General features: G+C 35.3%; 1 protein-coding gene across 1 annotated transcript in view; it reads right to left on the bottom strand.

The window, feature by feature from the left end:
• Window positions 1-23,085, bottom strand: part of LOC306887108 (ankyrin-2-like) — an 84,731-nt gene that overhangs the window by 32,936 nt on the left and 28,710 nt on the right. Inside the window, exons 12-33 of the mRNA XM_079444620.1 lie at window positions 22,272-22,370; window positions 21,803-21,901; window positions 20,180-20,377; window positions 18,992-19,090; window positions 18,413-18,511; window positions 18,087-18,284; window positions 16,460-16,558; window positions 16,278-16,376; window positions 15,984-16,082; window positions 15,728-15,826; window positions 15,546-15,618; window positions 15,316-15,369; window positions 13,557-13,698; window positions 13,032-13,119; window positions 12,685-12,782; window positions 12,326-12,361; window positions 8,811-9,035; window positions 3,215-3,369; window positions 2,851-3,062; window positions 2,162-2,369; window positions 1,625-1,721; window positions 1,152-1,380 (exon numbers count right to left, since the gene is read on the bottom strand). Coding sequence (XP_079300746.1) covers window positions 1,152-1,380; window positions 1,625-1,721; window positions 2,162-2,369; window positions 2,851-3,062; window positions 3,215-3,369; window positions 8,811-9,035; window positions 12,326-12,361; window positions 12,685-12,782; window positions 13,032-13,119; window positions 13,557-13,698; window positions 15,316-15,369; window positions 15,546-15,618; window positions 15,728-15,826; window positions 15,984-16,082; window positions 16,278-16,376; window positions 16,460-16,558; window positions 18,087-18,284; window positions 18,413-18,511; window positions 18,992-19,090; window positions 20,180-20,377; window positions 21,803-21,901; window positions 22,272-22,370 — 2,805 coding nt within the window. The remainder of the gene's footprint in view (window positions 1-1,151; window positions 1,381-1,624; window positions 1,722-2,161; window positions 2,370-2,850; window positions 3,063-3,214; window positions 3,370-8,810; window positions 9,036-12,325; window positions 12,362-12,684; window positions 12,783-13,031; window positions 13,120-13,556; window positions 13,699-15,315; window positions 15,370-15,545; window positions 15,619-15,727; window positions 15,827-15,983; window positions 16,083-16,277; window positions 16,377-16,459; window positions 16,559-18,086; window positions 18,285-18,412; window positions 18,512-18,991; window positions 19,091-20,179; window positions 20,378-21,802; window positions 21,902-22,271; window positions 22,371-23,085) is intronic.

Below are 23,085 nucleotides of genomic sequence, written 5' to 3'. Positions count from 1 at the left end.
GAATGCAACATAATATCAGTCTCTTTGTTAAAAACACATTCAAATGTGTGTGTGTGTGTGTGTGTGTGTGTGTGTGTGTGTGTGTGTGTGTGTGTGTGTGCACCTGGTATTCATCACGTCCTGGGGACCAAATGTCCCCACAAGGATAGTAATACCAGTAACTCTTAATCTTGTGGGGACATTTTTTGGTCCCCATGAGGAAACAAGCTTATAAATCATACAGCATAAAGTTTTTTGAAAATCTAAAAATGCAGCATGTTTCCTGTGAGGGCTAAGTTTAGGTGTAGGGTTGGTGTAGGGCAATAGCACATACAGATTGTACAGTATAAAAACCATTACGCCTATGGGATGTCCCCATAAAACATGGAAACCCAACATGTGTGTGTGTGTGTGTGTGTGAGTGATTGTAAAATAATTTCCTAAATGTTGATGGCAATCAATTTTGGGGAGAATCTATCATATTCTTATTATATAAATCATTACTAAATTATACATCGCAAGACCGGGACAATCAGGAACTATTTGACTGAGAAAATAACATGTTGATTAATGTGAGGGGAGGAGAACAAAGTTACACAGTTACACCCTAAACTAAAGACAGCATCTATCTAACTGGTCAGAACCAGAACAAGTCATCTACTGTAGTTAGTCTAGTCTAAGTTAAACTTTGCCCCAAAGCCTTAGTTTCTCACTCAATTACTATTGGTTTGTTCAGTTCGGATCTGTGAGATAGAATGCATTGGTAGAAACTTCAGATTCACTTTTCTAGTCTCTAGAAAGCCAATTTTTAAACTTTCTTTCCTTCTATCTTTCAGCTTGTGAAAATGTGTGCATTCATTTGTTAGAACAGTTTACGTGTATTAGAATGAATAAAATATATATTTTTAAATAAAGTATTGTCTTTACTTCCCTTCTGATAATAACTTCCGCCTTCATTTGATGTGGTCTTTCATCACGTAAACCAGTCACATTTTTTACAATAATAATGTGGTTAAAAGGTGAGTATAATTGAAACTCCCAACCAATTACTATTCAAGGACAGTTGGTTGGGAACCACCACTAGTTTAGACAATACAATACTGAGAAATATCTGACTGGGCTGCATTGAAGTATATTAACAAGAATCCAGTGTAGCAATACCCATGACTCACCTCCACATCTCGGCTACGTGCCACTTCTGTGAAGTTCTCTTGCTGCTCCAAAGTTTTGTCCATTTTATCATCAGTCATACAGAAACAGCGCAATCGAGCCTCAATAGGGTCATGTGTTTTGGCAAAGATGACAAATTTGGCCATGTAAGGTACACAGATGATCTCTCGATACACCTGAGTGGCAAAGTTCACCGACTCCTGCACCTGCCTGCAGTCTATAAGCCAGAATCTGATGAAGAAAATACAGGAGATATTGGTGCTTATTATAATTAATTAATTAATTAATTAGTTTATTTATTGTTTGTTTGTTTGTGGGCTTCACTGAGGATTGGCGGTTCGAAGGGGAAAATTTGTAATTCAAAAACAAGGAATAAACTTGTTTCATCTTTTCCAATCAAAAAGACATAATAGTATATATGCATTTAACATATATTGAGTAATGCTCTACCAGGCAATGCCTGTAGAGAAAATACCTGGCAGACACATTTGTGGTGAAAGAGACACAGTCATTGGTGAATGTTAATGGTGTAGTCCCAGTGATATCCTCCCATTGAGCAGGAGTGGTCCCACCTAAACATGCAAAAATGGTCTTTGGTTACACAATTCAAATAGGTTTATAAATTTAGTAACAAGTTTGCGGTATTTTCAAAAGATTTTTTTTATTTTGTTGGTTTCTCATTGTCTTCTTATATTTATTTTTTATATCATTACATTTTTTAAAGACTTTTTCTCTGTAAAAATGTACAGACTGTAAAATCTTCTTCCAAACAGTCATTTTTAAGTGAAGATCCAGAAACTACAACAACAATGGAATACTATAGACATATTTCAAATCGACCAATAAGCTCAGTGCAAGTAGATTATTCTAGGCTCTACATGACTTAACCCATGCCACTGGTTGTAGAGCTGCAGTGTTACACTTAACCGTTACACCTTTAATGCATATTTTGCTACCTATGGAATGAAGAGCATTTTGTTTGGTTTCTGAATATTCCTGTGTACTTTCTCACCTGTGATGCTGCACAGCAAACGTAATGTAGGAGTATCTCCACCTCCAAAGCCGCCAAGGATTGGGTCAGCGGAGCTCTTCGGGACAGGGATGGTCATGGTTATGGGTTTATGGAACTTCCTCCTCCGTGGTTCCAGAGTGACTATAGGGCTGAATGTGGCTTTATTACCCAAATTCTTCCTCACTACATCAATACCCATTGGTTGAGCCTAGCCAAAAAGCAAAGGCAATAATGAATACAACTATCATAACGATAGGTTCAGAGCAAATTAATAATGTAAAGTAACACCTTTATCTCATTGTCATTTGTTCAAAATGTATTTAAATATTGTGACTGTTACCAACAGAATGCCTGTGATCACATTGGCTCAATGACATAATAAAGCACTAAAAACTGCTTTAAACTTTGAAGACAATGGCACACTGAAAGTACATTGTACTATTTCTACTACTTTGAATTTAATTACTGATTACTAAAATCAAGCTTAAACTAGTAAAAACTGAACAAAATATTGCGACACATTAAAGGGTTACTTTTATAACATTATATTAACATTAACATTATTATAATGATATAGCTAAATGAACAGCAATAACTGACAAATACAAGAAAAGAAAATTAAACTAAAATACAGCGGTGTGCACTATGATTCTACATTGTAATATTTTTTTATTTAATCTCCATGCTACCTGCAGGCCAACACGGATGCGTTTAGTGAGAGCTCCCTCTGGGAAGACAGCCTGTACTTGAGGGACCACTGTGCTACTCAGAACTCCACCTTCTGGACCAATGAGATTACTGTCCTGCTTAATTCGTGACACCACAGCAAAATACTGTGGGAAGTCCCGAGTGATAATGCGACAGATTCGCTTTCTCTCCAACTCTTCTGGTGGGTCCAGTCCTAAACAAATTAATAATTTGTACATAATGTATAGAGCAGCCAATGAGAAAGGGACCTTGTGCAGACCTGCATGACTATGTTAGAAAATGTATCATTTGTATTGGTCATATTCATGTTATGCTTATATGTACATGATGTTTTTTTTTTCTTACCCTCATCCATGCCGTTGAGGATCTGGTTCAGCTCTTCTTCTGTGTACTCACAATGATGCTCTTTCCAACTCTCTCCCGTTTCACTGCGTAAGATCACCAGCTCCCTCTCTTTTCCTCTTAGAGCCGCAAAGTGAGGGATCTCCACAATCACCGGCCTACCACCCAGCAGGAAGTTAAAGAATGTTATTCATCAAACATGTGTAAGTGTGTGTGTTAATGTGTTTTGAATTCTATATTTATGTACAAAGTCTATATATCTACCATATTATCTACGGTTAAGCTAATAAATTTAGCTCTGAAATCACTGTAACAAATTACCTTGAGAGGCTTGCTGTTTTAATGTAATGTAATTGCTATAATAATATTCAGAAATGGAAATGAGAAGTTTCCTATTACATTTACTTTTCTCTAGTTCAGTGATGGTAACTGCACAGATTAGCAACTGGATCCAATAAAGTTCATATCATGTAGGCTATACATAAATAATGTGTATTATATTGTATTTTTATTGGTTTATTTCATTAGAATGTTTAAAAAACAAACACAAAAAGAACATTTTTAAAAAGAAAGTTTATGAAATGCAACTAGACTTGGCATTCGTTTTAAGTTCAGTGCTGAAACATCTTGATATGCCCAGATATCTTTTGATACAAGTCTTAATACTTGATTAAAATTCTACTGGACATACCTACTAGACTATGGCCTAAATGAGTGAAAACTTTCAAAAATATACTACAACGTACCTTCCACATATAACAATATTCATATTATGTTGATATCTAAAAATGCACACAACCACTGAAATTCATGCTGCAACAAAAGTAGCTCAACAAATGGCAAAAAAAATGAGATGAGCACAAAAAGCTGGGTACAAACATTCATCTAAAGGAGCTAAAGGAAACACATGATTTGGAACAACACACTTCACTACGAATATGACAATCACTACAAATAGTATGTTTTGGGAATGTTGTTTTGATCATGAATTTCCAAAACCTGTGAAATTTTGATAGCGAAGTATATAAGTATATCCACAATTTGTTAATCAGTTTCATCAAGTTTGGAAACAATCATGAGTAATCAAGATGAAAAAAAAAATGACACTATGGTGCACCTATGGTACCATACACTACTACACAGAGACACTTCACAATGAAAACAGAATACAACCAAATACAGCACAAATAAAAAGGAAGATAGTGTGAAAGGAGAAAGTGGGATGTGGGACTGGCATCCATTGGTTGTTTTATGTGTCACTCCTACCCCAGAAATTTTGTCCCTGGTGGGCCCAGTTGCAGAATGCGGCTAACCAAACTCTCACCCTCATTCAGAGGGGGCGGGGCAGTAGGGAGGTGGAGCTTACTGTGATCCAATAGCAGCAGTGAGAAAAGAGAGCATAGATGGCATATTGTCGAGTTTCCTGTGTAGATCCATTTCAGTTTAGAATAGAAAAGTCAGAAGAGTTTAAATTCCAATTATTTTGCAATTAGGCTTTTTTGTTGTTGTTGTTCTGGTTATTAGAAAAGAACTGTAAGTGATTATTTTGACACCGTCTGCCTGGTTAATTGATAAAGCCTGATAAAGTCTAGAATGTTTTTTTAAATAAAATAAATCATCAGTAATTTTAGGACATGGTAATATACTGTATATCAAATGTTTACAATATATTATTTTACAATATATTGTTTGTCGGTGATATAAACATAATAAGCAACTAATATTATAATTATTTCCTAGTTTAGTTTCTTATAGACCATGCTAAAAGCTTGTTCCATGCAAACTCCAATGACTCATGGGAGCATTAAAACATAATTACTAAAATTATTTGCAAGTTGATTTTTCAAACTAATCTGAAACTGTGCAAATATTAGTTAATACATGATTCAACTATTTGCTTGCATCATCATTCAAACATGTTCATGCTAGTCTCCAGTTGGCATTTTGCTAAGGGTCAATATATATATATTTTTTTTAGATTTATACACCATCTGAAAGCTGAATAAATAAGCTTTCCATTGATGTATGGTTTGTTGATTGATTATATTTGGAAGAGATCCGAAAATCTGGAGTCTGAGGGTGAAAAAAAAAAGAATAATAATAATATTGAGAAAATTGCCTTCAAAGCTGTCCAATGAAATCCTTAGCTATGCATATTACTAATAAAAAAATAGGTTTTGCTAAATTCACAGTAGAAAAATAACAAAATATCTTCATGGAACATGATCTTTACTTAATATCCTAATGAATTTTGGCATAAAAGAAAAATCAATAATTTTGACTACAAAAATACCTGTGCTACTCATGACAGGTTTTGTGGTCCAAGGTCACATATATGTACATATAGGTATATTTGTTTTTTTAGGTTTATTATTAGATCATGTTTTTTGCATATAAATGAAAATGGTTTTGTTCATTTAGTAAAAAATGTGAAAAATTATTTTTTTTACTAGATTTTCACGAACAAATTTGAATCTATAACCCTGTCCCAAATGGCATTCATAATCTCTTGCGCACAAAGGGGGTGCTTGCAAGAACACTTCTGAAACCTAAAAGGACAAATGGCTACATTGCCTACCTCATTACAGTAAATAAATAATTACTTAATAAATAATTACTTACTAATGGTTCCTCTAGTTAAAACAATTACCCCTTTAAACCATGTGCACCTATGGTACATGATGGGCCCCTTATATCAAGTCAGGCTGCAAAATGAAAATGGGCTTGTTTATTATTGTAACCTCTATTTCCTGATTGGGGGAACAAGACATTGTGTTGTTGTGTTGTGTTATGGCAGGAGTAGTCTCAGCTTCTCTGTCTGAAGGTCTGGCTACGCGAGACTATGGCAGGAGAAACACTACATCTCGTTCTGTCCATTATCCAAGAATTTCCCTATCTGTCAGTCACGTTGATGTTGTGTCAAACTACTGATTAGGGGTCCCCATGGAAAGTGTGCAGATGTTGACAAGCTATTGTGTGCTGGGTAACAAGTGAACTCGGCTACATCGTAACCTTCCCAACGCCCCATGAAACCTGTGTAGTCATTTTGATCTTTTCTGTTCTTTTTTTCCCATAATTGTCTGCAGACCAGAGCATTAAGGAAGTGCTCTTCCTCCCAAACGGGAGAAGGGAGGAAGGCTCCAGAGACCACATCCTGCCCAAAGGGAGGTTAATATGTGGAGAATACATATGGATGAGTACTAGAATATGCTGCAGATGCAATCTTTTGGTGAGATTTAGAAATTCATTTGATGCAACACTGACAGTGCATGGGTATTCTTTAGCAACTAGCTGTTGAGTGTACATTGATAGTGCACTTGCCACTGAGGTGCATTATTGAATTAAATGTCCACCATGGTTTCGCACACCATTACAAATGGCTGTCCCCTAAAATGAGGCTCAATATAAGGATGTGGAGCAATATAAGACGCACCCCTGTATTTGCATTATATGTAGATTTCCATTCATCAACTGTTAGTCAGCAAGGGAAAACATATAAAATGAATCATGGAGCAATTTAAGAAGGATTCATTTTTGCTGATACAATGAATTTCTCTGCAAGCCATTTAGCAAAATAAATAAATAATAATTAACAAAGCTTAAGGTGTTACAACCTTGTTAAATACAGAAATGCAGGAGCAAAATCAGTCATTTTGATAGGAGGTGAGTAATAAAAGCAGCAAAGAAGTCCATGACAACATTGTACAATATTTCATCAAAGCACTGTTAAAATAGGAAAAACTACTCCCTTTGCATATTATTAGTATTATCATATATACACTACTAATAATAACTATTTACTGTTTATTTTACAACCTTTTATATAATTTGGAATTAAAACTAATGCATAGTTCAGTCATAAAACTCTCCTGGGTAGCTGACTGGATCTTTCAAGCTGGCAACACAGTCAATCAATATCTCTTTCCTTTCTACGCAGCCTTATTTATTTCCACCCCAACCTGGTCCAACTCAGTGTGTGCCTTTAGCCCTCCTCCACCCCAGCACCACCTTTCTACATCTGCTACAGGAGTTCTCCCTGTTTTACCTTGCAACAATGATATGTATCCATTGCAATTCTAAGTATGTTTCAAGTATTAAGTCAAAGTGGAATTGTATACATTAAAGCTGAAATGGAAATAAAAAAAAAAATTTATAATCGGAAGTAAAGATTTTATCATGTTTGCTGAAATACCATTTTCAATGTACAAACCCGATTCCAAAAAAGTTGGGACACTGTACAAATTACGAATAAAAAAGGAATGCAATAATTTACAAATCTCATAAACTTATATTTTATTCACAATAGAATATAGATAACCTATCAAATGTTGAAGTGAGACATTTTGAAATGTCATGCCAAATATTGGCTCATTTTGGATTTCATGAGAGCTACACATTCCAAAAAAGTTGGGACAGGTAGCAATAAGAGGCCGGAAAAGTTAAATGTACATATAAGGAACAGCTGGAGGACCAATTTGCAACTTATTAGGTCAATTGGCAACATGATTGGGTATAAAAAGAGCCTCTCAGAGTGGCAGTGTCTCTCAGAAGTCAAGATAGCAAGAGGATCACCAATTCCCCCAATGCTGCGGCGAAAAATAGTGGAGCAATATCAGAAAGGAGTTTCTCAGAGAAAAATTGCAAAGAGTTTGAAGTTATCATCATCTACAGTGCATAATATCATCCAAAGATTCAGAGAATCTGGAACAATCTCTGTGCGTAAGGGTCAAGGCCGGAAAACCATACTGGATGCCCGTGCTCTTCAGGCCCTTAGACGGCACTGCATCACATACAGGAATGCTACTGTAATGGAAATCACAACATGGGCCCAGGAATACTTCCAGAAAACATTGTCGGTGAACACAATCCACCGTGCCATTTGCCGTTGCCGGCTAAAACTCTATAGGTCAAAAAAGAAGTCATATCTAAACATGATCCAGAAGCGCAGGCGTTTTCTCTGGGCCAAGGCTTATTTAAAATGGACTGTGGCAAAGTGGAAAACTGTTCTGTGGTCAGACGAATCAAAATTTGAAGTTCTTTTTGGAAAATTGGGACGCCATGTCATCCGGACTAAAGAGGACAAGGACAACCCAAGTTGTTATCAGCGCTCAGTTCAGAAGCCTGCATCTCTGATGGTATGGGGTTGCATGAGTGCGTGTGGCATAGGCAGCTTACACATCTGGAAAGGCACCATTCACAATTTGTACAGTGTCCCAACTTTTTTGGAATCGGGTTTGTACTTTAGTCTATTACCCACCCCTAAATGTCACTTAAAACAAGCAAAGAGTGATGGGTGATTTAACGTAGATTAGATGGTCCTTTCAGATCTAAAATAATAATTTTATACAGAAAGTACAGGTTTATACTGGTGTGCAAGATATGTACAAGATACTGTGCAAGATACTGGTGTTTCCAATGTAGCCCAGCGCACCAGACTACTTTGAGCATTGATTAAAAGTCAGCATCTCATATTCTGATCATTTAAGTCAGTATAAAAAGATAATATGTTCAGAGTTTAAACAGCAATCATACACATTATTTTGTGTCTAATATCTAATATTCCGATCTGCCGAGCAAACAAAAACCAATAGCTGCTTACCCAAGGAATTGAGCTCCAGAGGGTCCAACCTCAATCAGCCTGCTAGCTAGACCGTCACCCTCTACCATGGGGGGCATGGTTGCCAGTCGGTGCCTTTTCACCAGTCTACAGGTGACTCGAGTAGGGGCACTGCATTTCCGCGGTGGAATGATCAGTCGTAGACCATTGTGGCGGCATCCACGCATGGCACCACCACGGGCATCCACCATGAAGCTGACTAAGAAACTGCATTGAGGAAGTACAATGTTAAATTATTATATTTTTTTTAAAGGCACCATATCTTCAGATAAAATAAGAGTTTAGTAACGTTTAATAAAGAACCACTTCAATGAAAACCATATGCATGTCATGAAATCACAAGTCACTTCAAAAGGTGATCATGATATTCCAGCCTGGTCTCATTGTTTATAAGTGGGTATTATTAGTAACATTTACAGGTACAACAATATTGTTTTGTGTGTTTGGATAGATACTGAAATGTACAATATGGATGGACTGACAGCATCTAAAATGTAAACATTATTTGTGTATTTACACACATAAAAACTGTAATATTTAACCTAAAACTAAACATAACCACTGTTTATAAAAAGAATATATCAAATGTAACAGGCAGAAACATGTAATTATCTTAAGAAGAAAAGCTTGAATTTTATCGAGTTATTTTTTTTTTTTTTTGGTGCATTTATTGCCTTTTTTTCCCCGAGTTGCTTTTACACAGTATATTGAAGCTTATTTTGTATTCTATGGAAAACACATGCAAGTCATGGTTAAACAATTCCAAAAATGTTATTAATTTTTAAGATTTAATTTCTGATGGCTTAATTAACATAAATTTTTAATCAATTTAAATGAATAAATTAAATGAGCAACTGCCGTAAACAAATGCAACTGAAATCATAACCTCCATGATCGTAAATACAATATCAACCATTAATTCCATTAATTCGATATACATAAATAATGGTTTGTAAATATGTATGCCTATACAGTTTTTCATGTGTAAATTAAGATCGTTTTCAGATGCAATCAATACGGTAATATTGTACATTTTACTGTCTATGCAAATGTAAATGAATGTATGTGTGGCAGAACTACATTTACTACAAAACTTCAGAACCACACTATGTAAAATACATACAAATACCCATGAGATCCTGGTGGATAACATTATCAAAACAACATATATCTGTGTTTGATTTTCATGCAAACATACACACAACACCTGCACAAATTGTCTGGAAATGTGGATATACAATCCTAGAGACACAACATGCATAGCAAACAAAAATGCCCATGTTTATGTATATGACAATTCTGTTTATGTAAAGTATACATAAGTATATGTACAGGTGCATCTCAAAAAATTAGAATATTGTGAAAAAGTAATTTTTTTCTTGTAACTTATTTCAAAAAGTGAAACGTTCATATATTTTAGATTCATTACATGTAAAACATTTCAAAAGTTTTTTTTGTTTTAATTTTGATGTTTACAGCTCATGAAAGTCAAAAATCCAGTATCTCAAAATATTAGAATATTTCCTAAGATCGATCAATCATAAAAAGGATTTGCAAAAAAGTTCTTTAAAGTATGTTGATTTCTGCACTCAATACTTGGCCGGGGCTCCTTTAGTTCAAACTCCAGCATCAGTGAGGTGTGGCATGGAAGCGATCAGCCTGTGGCACTGCTGAAGCACTATTGAGCCTTCAGCTCATCTGTATTGTTGAATCGACTGTTTCTCATCTTTCTCTTGAAAATATCCCATAGATTCCATATGGGGTTCAGGTCAGGCATGTTGGCTGGCCAATCAAGCACCATAATATCATGGTCAGAAAACCACTTGGAAGTGGTTTTTGCACTGTGGGCAGGTACTAAAATCCTGCTGGAAAGGGAAATCAGCATCTCCATAAAGCTTGTCAGAAGATGGAAGCATAAAGTGCTCCAAAATCTTCTGGTAGACGGCTGCATTGACTGTGGACTTGATAAAACACAATGGACCAACACCAGCAGACGTCATGGCACCCCAAATCATCTCTGACTGCGGAAACTTCACACTGGACTTCAAGCAGCTTGGATTCTGTGCCTCTCCAGTCTTCCACCAGACTCCAGACCTTTATTTCCAAATGAAATGCAAAATTTACTTTTATCTGAAAAGAGGACTTTGAACCACTGAGCAACAGTGCAGTTCTTTTTCTCCTTAGCCCAGGTAAGATGCTTCTGACGTTGTTTCTGTTTCAGAAGTGGCTTGGTAGTCCTTTTCCTGAAGACATCTGAGTGTGGTGACTCTTGATGCACTGACTCCAGCTTCAGTCCACTTCTTGTGAATCTCTCCCATGTGTTTGAATCAGCTTTGCTTGACAGTATTCTCAAGCTTGCGGTCATCCCTGTTGCTTGTGCACCTTTTCCTATCCAATTTCAGTCAACTTTGCATTTAATATGCTTTGATACAGCACTCTGTGAACAGCCACACCTTTCAGTAATGACCCTCTGTGACTTACCCTCTTTGTGGAGGGTGTCAATGATTGTCTTCTGGACCATTGCCAAGTCAGCAGTCTTCCCCATTATTGTGGTTTCAAAGAACAAGGGATACCCGGAATTCATTACTGTAGGAATGGTCATTTATTGAAACTCAAATGTAAATATTATATTATTTTGAGAAACTGGATTTTTGACTTTCATGAGCTGTAAGCTCTAATCATCAAAATTAAAACAAAAAAAACTTTTGAAATGTTTTACTTTGCATGTAATGAATCTAAAATATATGAAAGTTTCACTTTTTGAAATGCGTTACAAGAAAAAACGAACATTTTCTCGATATTCTAATTTTCTGAGACACACCTGTAAGTATATGTAAATTTTACAAGAATTAAAATTCTTATGCAATCACTTTTTGTGCTGGTTATGGTAATGCACTTATTTCACTTTCAGTAGTTAACTTGGTTAATCTGGATCTTTGTACACCAACACAAGCTTTCTTATTCTTTAAAATCAATCCTCACAGGCCAGCATTAAACTTTTTTTTTTATCTTAATTTTATTTATGGCTCAATTTGTATAGGTATGTATCTTTGATACATTTAAATTTCATTTAAGCATTTATTATATTATATATATTGTTATATAATAATAATAATAATAATGTTATGTTACAGTAACATGCTACAGTAATGGTGTAATATCACATTATACTTGGTAAGTTTTGTCTGTCACAAAATCCATGATTAAAACAAATGAGGAACAGACAAATACTGTGTTAGTCTCCAAGAAATGTTTGAAAAATTACAAAAACATCCAGATGACTTCAAACTTGCTATGCCTTTTGGCATCTTTAGGGTGTAAATACGTGCTGTGTGTTTGTGTGTGTAGACACACACACACACACACACACAGGCCTATTACAAATTGTAATAATCCAAAAGGCATAGCAAGAAGATGGCAGACTAGGTGATTCCTGTGCAGAATGCACACTGAAAGGAGCAGAGGAGGTCTGAGGTCAAATGACACGTTGCAGTCACCTGCTATTGTCATGGTCATGACATGGAGAACAACGGCTGAAGACCAAAAATACCATCCATCAGAGAGAAAAAGTCAGAAAGAGAGAAGGAAGTTTGAAAAACAGATGAAATTACAGTAAGTGAGAAGTGATATAGTAACTTTGCAATTTCAAGGCCACCATCCTACAGGTTTCTGGTTGTTAAAAATGTGTTATTTAAAAAACCTTTAATACCAAGGTAATACCAATAAGACCAGTAACATATAAAAATTAAACAGAGTCAATTTTGATTCCACGTTGACCATTAATACAAAGAGTTATAGTATATGTATGTGTGAGTAAGAATGTGTTTGATGGAGAGCATGAAGTTGTTTTCCATACCCGGAATGAGCAGGACTTGAGGAAAGTGCTATGTTGTCCAAGTTTTCCGTTTCCCAGCTATATGAGTCCTTTTCATTTTCTCTTGCAAGTGAGGACACCTGGAGTGGATAAAGACATCTTTGTTAAAATTGGGGTTTTATCTACTAATACAGACATGAATTGCAGAATTCAAGAAGCCAGAATCTTTAAAAACTTGTATATTTATATAAAATAAGTTTACTAATTTGTTTATTAATCATATAAATTATTGAAGGCCACCACAGGGTATCACAAATGAAAGCATTCATATAAAACATTATTTTACAATTTAAAAAAATGCATGCATGAAAAAAAATCCTCAACTTTACCTGGTTACTGTATATTATATCTTCCATCATCCCATAGTGTCTTGCAGGGTAGTAACTTTGGTGAGTGGGTGTGTAGGACCTGTCCAAACTAAAGAAAAACATACAGTATACACAATCAATAGGTTGTCATCTTTTACCTGTATTTATATACATCAGCATCCATCCAGTAGCAGCTAGTTCTAAAAATACACTGAACAAAAATAGTGGATCATCTTTAAAACAATCACTGATACATCGAGAGTGCAGCGTTCCTCACATACCTTTGTAAGCGACTATGTCAGCATTAGCAGAAAGAAGAATATGTGAGTTACAAATAAATGTATACATTTAAATATAAAGCATTTAAAATAAAAATATACATTGGTATGTTTGAGTTATACTAAGGAACTGTAAGTATTCAATAAAGTGAGAACTGAATATGAAAAATGACAGTTTGCTAATTTTATGTTTGACAAATTTCACTATAAGAAAATAGCAGTATCTATTTAACAACTTACATTTCATTAAGTATCAAAACAAACGTACCTGTCTGATCGGCCTCCTTCTAAACTGAAGCGCAAGTAGTTCATGCCATCCAGGTACTGCCCAGGTAGAGAGTCGTCTCCTAACTCTCTCAAATCTTCTGCTCTCAAATATTCTCCAGCATCACCAGTCATGGTGTCATCACCTGTGGACAGACAGATTATGTTATTACTGTAATCCCATATATCTACAAAACACATTAAAAGTTTTTTTATAATAAAATAATGACTTGTTTAAAACATACGAGACCTTGAGAGGGGGAAAAAAACATTATAAATGCACAAAACCTTTACTTTACAGATTCTTCATTCGTTCCATTTACATTTGTTAAAGATTGCATGCATCAGCAAAGCCTCTATAATTTGGTACGACAGCAGTCTACACTGAAGCAGTCCTAGGGCAATAAAATCAAGGGTAGGCTAAATGAAGCAGCTCTGCCACAGTATGGCCAGCAGGGGCAGTGTCTCTAGCCTGTGCTGTAAGCCAATGAGCTGACAGTAAAGGCAAGACATACTGTAGACAGAGATTGGTGTTTGGCTTTCAGTTGCATATTGGCTGCCTAGAGTGTGGAACATTGGGAAAAACAACACAAATAGTATGCAATATAATTATTAAATGATTAGCCATTTAAAAAAAAGAAAAGAAAAAGAAACTGAGTTTTAGATAGACAGATCTCAGATACTATAGGTGATCAAACTTCCACACTTTTATTTTCACCCTTAAAAATCAAAACATTTGTGTTTTGTGGGTTTTAGTTAATGTCTCTTAGCTTTAAAGTCATTTGCTGTATATGGCAGTGCACTCCTAAAGTTTGACAAAACAGTTTTTAGTACATATATACGTACAATATTAAAATGCACCATCTTCATGGGGAAAAACAGATGACATTACAATATCTCATAGCACAGTTAAATTAAATTAAATTAACTAAAAAAAAATAAAAATCAAGTAGCTGCAACAATTCTCATTTTTGATTAGTTTAGGTTCAAGTATCTAAAATATATCAAAATAAAAACAATATAGACTTATTAAATTGTTATTATTATTATTAGTAGTAATAGTAGTAGTACTAGTAGTAGTAGTAACAACAATAAATAATAATAATAATAATAATGACAAAAATGACTAAAGTTGCTAAACAAAATTACTAAAAGTTTAAAACATGAACAAAAACTCCACTAGTATGATACTAAAATAACTGCTTAGTAACGCCAGTTTCTGCCTAGCAATAGACATAGCTATTACTGGGACATTGATATGTTTTTAGTAGGGTTGGTTTTGCCAGGATTTGACAAACTAAAAGGTGATATTTATAAATCTAATCCCCAGCCATGACTCAATTGTGTCAGTATGTACTCATTTTACAATTTTTTACATATTATGCAACTTCCAACTGAGAATGATTTTACCTTTTTAAAGAAGAGATAATTAGAATCAAATTTTCAGCTGTTATTGTCAACTTAAAAATAAACCAATGTTTAGTAGACTGCTTATTAACTTATTGGCTGCACTACAATTCCAATAAATGACAGCAAAACTAAAACTATACATATAATACATATCATTATATTTCATGAAAAATCATTAACCACCACAAAGTTTTGACAGTCCTTTAGTAATATTCATTTAAAAGTAGCCAATTCCATCATGCCACACACACTTCTTGCATATACAACTATTATTACTATCATTACAACCTGCAAGATCATTTAGAGAGGTTGAGCTATTACACCACAGCAATCCATGCTCTGTCACTCTATACCTTCAAAATCAATAGAGTCATCAGACATAGCCCCATCATCTACCTGTCTTGGAACTGCAGGAAATTCCATGTTAATACATGTTAGATACCCAAACAGCTGAAAATCTGTCAACATATTACAAGTGAAAACTTCAGACTTGCCAACATATTTGACGAAATATTCCGGGATTGAGTGACTGATTGACTGACTGAAATAATAAAGAAATAAAATAATTTTTTGTCACACTCACCCTCTTCGTCAGACACATCAAGGACTTCTGTCATGGTCTCTGGCACATTTAGCTTGTGTTTCTCTGTCACCGTCTACACAGAAACAAATGTGTTTTTTGATCTTGTTGGTAATCTAGTTAAAATCCACAATGCATACATTTTTATGAACTTCTTATAAATGCACATTTTTGGGTAAACTTACCGTTGTTGTAGTGATAATTTCCTCTGTGACTACTCTCAGAGTGTCAACCACAGAAATGTAACCAAGGCGACGTGCGATGGCAAGAGCGGTGTTTCCATTCTACACAGTAGAGGACATAATATCAACAACGAACTTAGACAATTGCTTTTTTTTTTTTGGTTGCACTTTATTTTAAGGTGTCCTGATTTTATTGAAGAATGTTTAATTGGAGTACGTGTTTGTATGTTTGTGTGTGACTGTGTTTATATTTACTCACCACAGTGATGGCATTGGGCTTGGCTCCATGCTGGAGTAAGACATTAATGATGTGTGTGTTGCCTTGTTGTGCAGCCTGGTGTAGAGGTGTGTAACCATTCTGACAAGAATACAAATGTTATATTTCACAATATGCCTACAGTACAACACAGTGCTATCTTTTGTCTAATTAATATGAAGTACACTCATTTTTATGTGGAAATCAATTTATATTGTGGTTATACAGTTATTTGTATTTATTTAAATATTAAATGATCTTTATATTAAAATAAAAAATTCATAGATTAAGAAATACCTTTGTTTTAGCATTGACACTTGCCCCACTCTTCAACAGAAAATTAACCATCTTTGCATTTCCATAGTGACAGGCAACGATAAGAGGTGTGTATCCCAGCTGAAACAGAGATCATATTTTCTTCGGTGATAGTTATTGGGAAAAATATATCTTACTTTGGGATATAATAATAATCTTCTTACTTTGGTTTGTTGGTCAGCGTTGGCACCGTGCTTAACTAAAATCTCTCCAACACCTACTTTGTCTTCTTGGGCAGCAAGATGAAGGGATGTAAGTCCACTCTGAGAAAACATTCAAATTTAAAAATGTAAAAATAAATGAACCAATCAAACCAGAGACCTATACACAACAGAGCTGGATTTCATCATCACAAACAAAGCTGAAATGAAGAGCTTAATAATAGTCTGGGCCTTGGCTATTCTTAAACAAATATAGGGCTTCTAAGTGAACAAAATCAAGAGGTTAGATTAAATGGAGGATTGGCTCTTAGTAGGCAAAATGGCTTACCTGTTCTTTTGTCATGTAAAACCACAGTTTTACAGGACCACAGAGTATATAAAACTATTCAGAAACTCACAATTATTGCATTGCTTTGTCCCATTGTTACTTCTTTTAGTTTTTTTTTTTTTTGTGCTCTTCTGTAATGTAAATTATTCCACTGGATTCATCTGCTTTTGCATCTTTGTCTTATTTCAGATGTCATCTACTTTATTGTAGTAATCTTTCAAAGTATGGAAACTAGTGCTGTCAAACGATTAATCGTGATTAATCGCATCCAAAATAAAAGTTTTTGTTTACATAGTGTCATGAATCTTGTCCATGCATTTCCGGTTAATCACCAGCAGAGGTCACCCACTCACCGCATGGACTCTTGCACTTCCCTACAATCCCCATCATTCATTGCACTGACGACACACACAGCTGTTTTCACTGATTACACGACTGATCACACTAATCACTCAGGCTTTATAAACCATGGACTTCCTCTTGCTAGAGTATTGTATTGCGTTTATCACTTTCATAGCGATAGCTACTCTACGGAGCCCAAGTCATAGTATTGCCTTGCTTTACCTTGTGTGTTCGATTGTGTTTTGACTCCTGCCCATGTTTTCTGGATTTACCTTTTGCCTTGCCATTCAGACTCTGTTTGCACCTCGATTGGATTATTGCTCTCGTACCTGGATTACCCCTTCTGTCAAGCCCTTTGGATATTGTACGCCGATCGCCGACCAGGCCTGTTTACTTGAGTACTCTTCTGTCTTGCACTCTCTATACCTGTTTGCTGTTTGTTCGACCCTGCCTGTTATTGACCATGCCTGTAAATAAAAGCTTGCACTTGCATCCTCACGTCTTGTTCGCCCCGTTACATAGTATATATGTGTGTACTGTTTATATTTATTGTATACGTAAATACACACACACACATGCATGTATATATTTAAGAAAAATGTTGTTTATAAATGTTATATATTTATAATTATATACTAATGTAAATATTTTCAAAATATATACTGCATGTGTGTATTTGTATATACATAATAATTATACACAGTACGCACACATTACGTGAACAAAAACTTTTATTTTGGATGCAATTTATCACGTTTAATCATTTGACAGCACTAATGGAAACACATAAGACTAGATCATTTTATTATGTCAAAGTGATGGACACCATACTGAATTATCATTCAATGTTTTTAAAATGCCTAATTCAATTTTGCAAACTCTGCCTCAAATGTCTTTTTTTACAATGTTTACATTTATTTGATATTTGTAGTGATTTGAAGTATTTTCATAATCATTCACCTTAGTGGGTACATTGACATTAGCTCCTCTTTGCAGAAGCAGAGCTGCCATCTCCATGTGTCCCTCTTGGGAAGCTAGATGGAGTGGCATCACACCCTGTTTGGTCTGGATGCTGGTCTCAGCTCCGTACTGCAGGAGTGTGGTAGCTATTTCCATTTGATTCTTTTTTGCTGCTATATGAAGGGGAGTGTATCCATTCTACGTGAACGGAGAAAAGACAGAGGACAGTTAGGCTGGTGAAGCTACAGAGAGTTTGCTAGAGAAAAAAAAGAAATGTGAAATTCAATTAAAAAAAAAGCATATATATTTAGATGACGTCTTCTCACCTTGGCTGTGGCAAGGGGAGATGCTCCTTTGTCCAAAAGCAGGAGCGCCACCTTCTGGTTATCATAGTGAGCAGCGACATGTAGAGGAGTAAGACCATTCTGCTGGGATGATGGTCAGTGCAACATGATTAAGGGAGAACTGTTAGCATTGCAAAAAGCATTAAACCAAATCTGATGACTCATGGAATATTTGATGAAAAAGCAGTGTTAACAGGGCTTGTTATAGCGTGGTAAGTTTGAAGGTAAAGTTATCGTCTATATTAGAGTGCAAGCTCGAGAGCAATCAAAACCTGGTTCCTTATTAAAGAAAAAAGGAAGAAAACAATGTTGTTTCTTTTTCTTAACAAAATGTTATCAGTAAGTGGAACAATGCTTACCAGTACTCTTGCAGTCAACATAGCCTCAATGTATTTCTTTTAAACAACATTCCAAAAATTCTATGAATTAGACTAGAACCAACCAGTCATGTGAATTTTGTATTTTTTTTTTAAACTGCAAACGCACTTAATCATTTTGTCTTAATCTTAAAATGTACAACAGTGTTTTAAAAAACAGATTGTTCAGTTTGCTCGTGCCTACCTTCCCAGCAAAGTCAGGGAGTGCCCGCCGCTGTAGAAGTAGTTTTGCCACATCCAGGCTACCATATTTTGATGCCACATGTAAAGGCGTGAATCCTTTCTGTAAATATTTAAATGCAAAATGCAGATAAATCAACTGAACCTTGTCAAACATACTAACCTAATTGGATGTATATTACATTATACACAATACTAATATGCACTTATTATAAACATATTCTAAACAGAAAATCATTAAAAGCTAATAATATAAAATTTTAAAATAAGCCACAAATCATTGTAAATTTATTACAACACATCTCTCTATCAGTTACCACACTGACAACTGGCCTGGGCCCTGTGAGAAGATGAGCAGACTAAATATGTTTTGAGAGATGCATGTATAAAGCATTGGTTTCAAACTCAATTCCTGGAGGGCCACAGCTCTGCACAGTTTAGCTCCAACCAGCTGCAAATCACACCAGCATGGAAGTTTCTAGCAATCCTGAAGACCTTGATTAGCCGAATCAGGTGTGTTTGATTAGGGTTGGAGCTAAACTGTGCAGAGCTGTGACCCTCCAGGAACTGAGTTTGAGACCAATGGTACAGCTATTGCTTCAATTCACTGAAGCAATAGCTCTGGCTGTCAAACAGTTCTGTTAACTCTTTACTATATGATTCATATGTAGTTTTTGGTACTGTCAGCCGGGAGTGACAGTGAGTACTTAGGATTCTGAACATAGTACTGTCTAGCTAATGTGGACTAATACCACAATAATAACTCAGTAGCAGTAACAATAACTGCAGTATTTTCATATCTATATGTAGTTACAGTTAACAATAGTTAATAATCCTTGAAAATAATAATAACTTCCAGCATCTTCTACATGAGACAACTTTCCAACAGTGACTTCTGATTTTGAGATCAATCTTTTTTTTTTTTCTTTTTTACACTTGGTGTAGGCTCTCAACTATTAACAAATGGTGCAATCATTAATTTACGCTCAAGAAGGTAAATCACTACAGGGATGTGAAATATATATATTTTTTAATTTGTACTGTTCTTCAAAAGCTACATAAGATATTTACATGTTTCCCAAAAGACAAAACCTTTTGCAGATTCTGGAAGGTTTATGTAAACTTGTGACCACAATGATACTGGTCTAAATAGGTTTTTTCAACAGGGAAGTCAAATCTGGCTATCACTAACCTTGGTAGCTAAAGAGTGAGAAGCACCAGCCTCCAACAGCACTGAGGTAACGTCCAGATGTCCCTCGCGTGCAGCGATATGAAGTGGGGTGTAACCATTAATGGTTGCTGCATCTGGATGAGCCATGTGTTGTAGCAGGAGCTGGACAATCTCTGTCTTACCCAGACGAGATGCAATGTGAAGCGGCGTCTGATCCTCCTGATGGGTGAGAAGTGTGATATTGGTACATATGTGCATATAGGCAAGTTTTGAGTAAACTCTGTGTTAAAGTTTAATTTCAGCAGTTTGGTGCATGTCTTATTTGATGACATTAAACTCTAAATATCTGCATTTTATCAGCCTCTGGCCACCCTGCTCTCACAGACCCTTAAAAGCTTACCCACTACTTTTGACAGTGTACTACAGTTGGAATACCCTTACGAAAAAGAAGTTTATTCAAGTGTGCTATTAGTATGCTTCTTTTAAACTAAAAATAGGAAAGTATACTTTTAGTCTACTTTTTATGTACTTCTCAGAAATTGGCTTTATGTACTTCTCAGAATACACTTAAAATGACACTTAAGTATGCTTGACTTATACTTAGAAAAAGTCTAAATATATTTGAGCTATACTTGTGCTCCTAGAAGCCGTGTTTTCATTGTTATACGGTAGGGGGTACACAACTTTACATAATTTCCAAAAAAAACAAACAAAGAAGAAACTGATGCTTCCACATGTAATCTTAACATGATCATCAGACATAAAACCGCATCAAAACTGTGTAAAGTTATGGAATAAAATGTCGACCAATGAAGAGGTAATAATGACTGTCGAGCTTTGGGGTGTTGATCAACATCTACGTTTTGATCATCATTCTGGATCCAATTCATAAACTTCTGTCAGCTTTTTGTTAAAAAATGTTGTTTATTTCTTTTATTTTTTATTTATGAAACTTACCCACATTCAAGTGTTTAAAAAAAGAATGCATGAAGCTAAAATAAAATGTTTTTGTTTACAAGCGGATACCCTGTTCTTTCTTTTGATGTTTTGTATGTTCAGATATTCACATACAAAAAAAAACATATTAAATTAATACCTAAATAGGGACATAGTAGAATACTTAAAGTATGATGTAAAGTTTACTTAAAGAACTTACGAGTAAACCTGCAGTATAAAACTACTAAACTAGTAGTTTACTGAGACTATACTTCAAAGTGTACTAAAAATGCTACAAGTATTTAATTGGTAAACTCTCAGTATACCTATAAGTTAACTTTCAGTATAGTTTCAGTACAAACTAAAAACTTTGATTTAAACTAGTTGTGTACTCAAAGTTTACTACTGTTATACTTAAAGTATACTTAAAAGTATACTTTTATATACTAGAAAGTGGGCCAATTTAGTCCCAAGGAGTATTGACATCTCTTACAAGCATACTACTAGTACACTGATATTTGTATACTTACTACATAAGGTATACTTAAAAATATACTTGAACTTTACTTACGTATACTTAATAAAATAAACTTGAAATGTACTACTTTTTGGTAAGGATACCTATCCCCCCTCAAATAAGACAGAAGGACTGGATAAATATTAATATTAAGTGAACACATGCAGTGCTGAAGTATGCCTTTATCTTACCCTTGCTCTTGCATCCACCATGGCTCCATTTCTCAGAAGACAGCGAACAACTTCCATCTGTCCAGCACGGGCAGCCATGTGCAAAGCGGTCTCGCCACGCTTAGACAGAATACAGAGGGAGTACTTAATGCTGTAGACCAGAGATTTCTAATCTTTTTCTTAGCTGAACCTCCATGTTTAAATAATTGTCTTACAACACAAAGCCTGTTTCGAAAGGTAGGCACAGACATCTTAATTATCCTGCCTTTAAGCCAGCATTAAAAATAAGCTTAAATTGAAAAGGTATTTCTATAATGCTTTGCACCAAACTTAAATTTCATTCAGTATACTAATGGATTTTAATAAAAAATATTTTTATGCATAGTTTTATTTAGCTTTATGTGCGAGTCATGTTGTGCCTGTAGAACATTCCACATTGACCACTTTCAAACTTCCATGATGGAAGACAGACAGCTCGCTGTTCACTCACTATATTGCTAACATCAGGGGAGGCTCCATTCTGCAGTAGTAAAAGAACAATGTTGAGGTGACCCATGAAGGCTGCCACATGGATTGGTGTGAGACCAGACTAAAGAGAGAGAGAGAGAGATGGAAACGACATCAGCCTAATTATCTAAATCAAATAAATCATCAACACACATCGTCTACTAACTGTTTCTCCCAAATAAGCACAACATGCACATATGAATATTAAGTATATACTGGTATTGTGATTATATTGATATACTGTACTGATCAATGAAATGAATAGACCCAAAACAGATCTATTGTGTTATAAATCTATGTTTTTCTGTGCAGGAAAAGTCTATGGAATTGATCAGAATGTTGTAAAATGTGTGAACAAAACTTTTATTAGTAACTTTATTGAATTATTTAATAAAATAAAAAAGTCTGGAGGATTTGTCGCAAACAAACCTGCAATAGAGAGACTGACTGTGCAAACCATATGATTTGTGACTCAAAGCACCAGATCAGTGGGACACCTGAGCTGTTTGATCGCTTCAGGGGTCGGACCAGCCCCTTTGAACATATCCTGAAGTATGTCCTCTAAGTATGCTTATAGTACCACCATGGCCAGCAGCCATATAGTCAGGAAATCAGACAATCGGGAAAGATGTAGTACTACAAGGATTAGATGGAAAGGTAGGTTTTGTTTTCCAAGATAGGACCAACGGCGGTGTGAAATTTCCTCAGAGAAAAATTGCAAAGAGTTTGAACTTATCATCATCTACAGTGCATAATATCATCCAAAGATTCAGAGAATCTGGAACAATCTCTGTGCG

The sequence above is a fragment of the Barbus barbus genome (genome assembly GCF_936440315.1).
Source record: "Barbus barbus genome assembly, chromosome: 2".
Lineage (NCBI taxonomy): Eukaryota > Metazoa > Chordata > Actinopteri > Cypriniformes > Cyprinidae > Barbus > Barbus barbus.
This window is presented reverse-complemented; position numbering and strand designations above follow the sequence as displayed.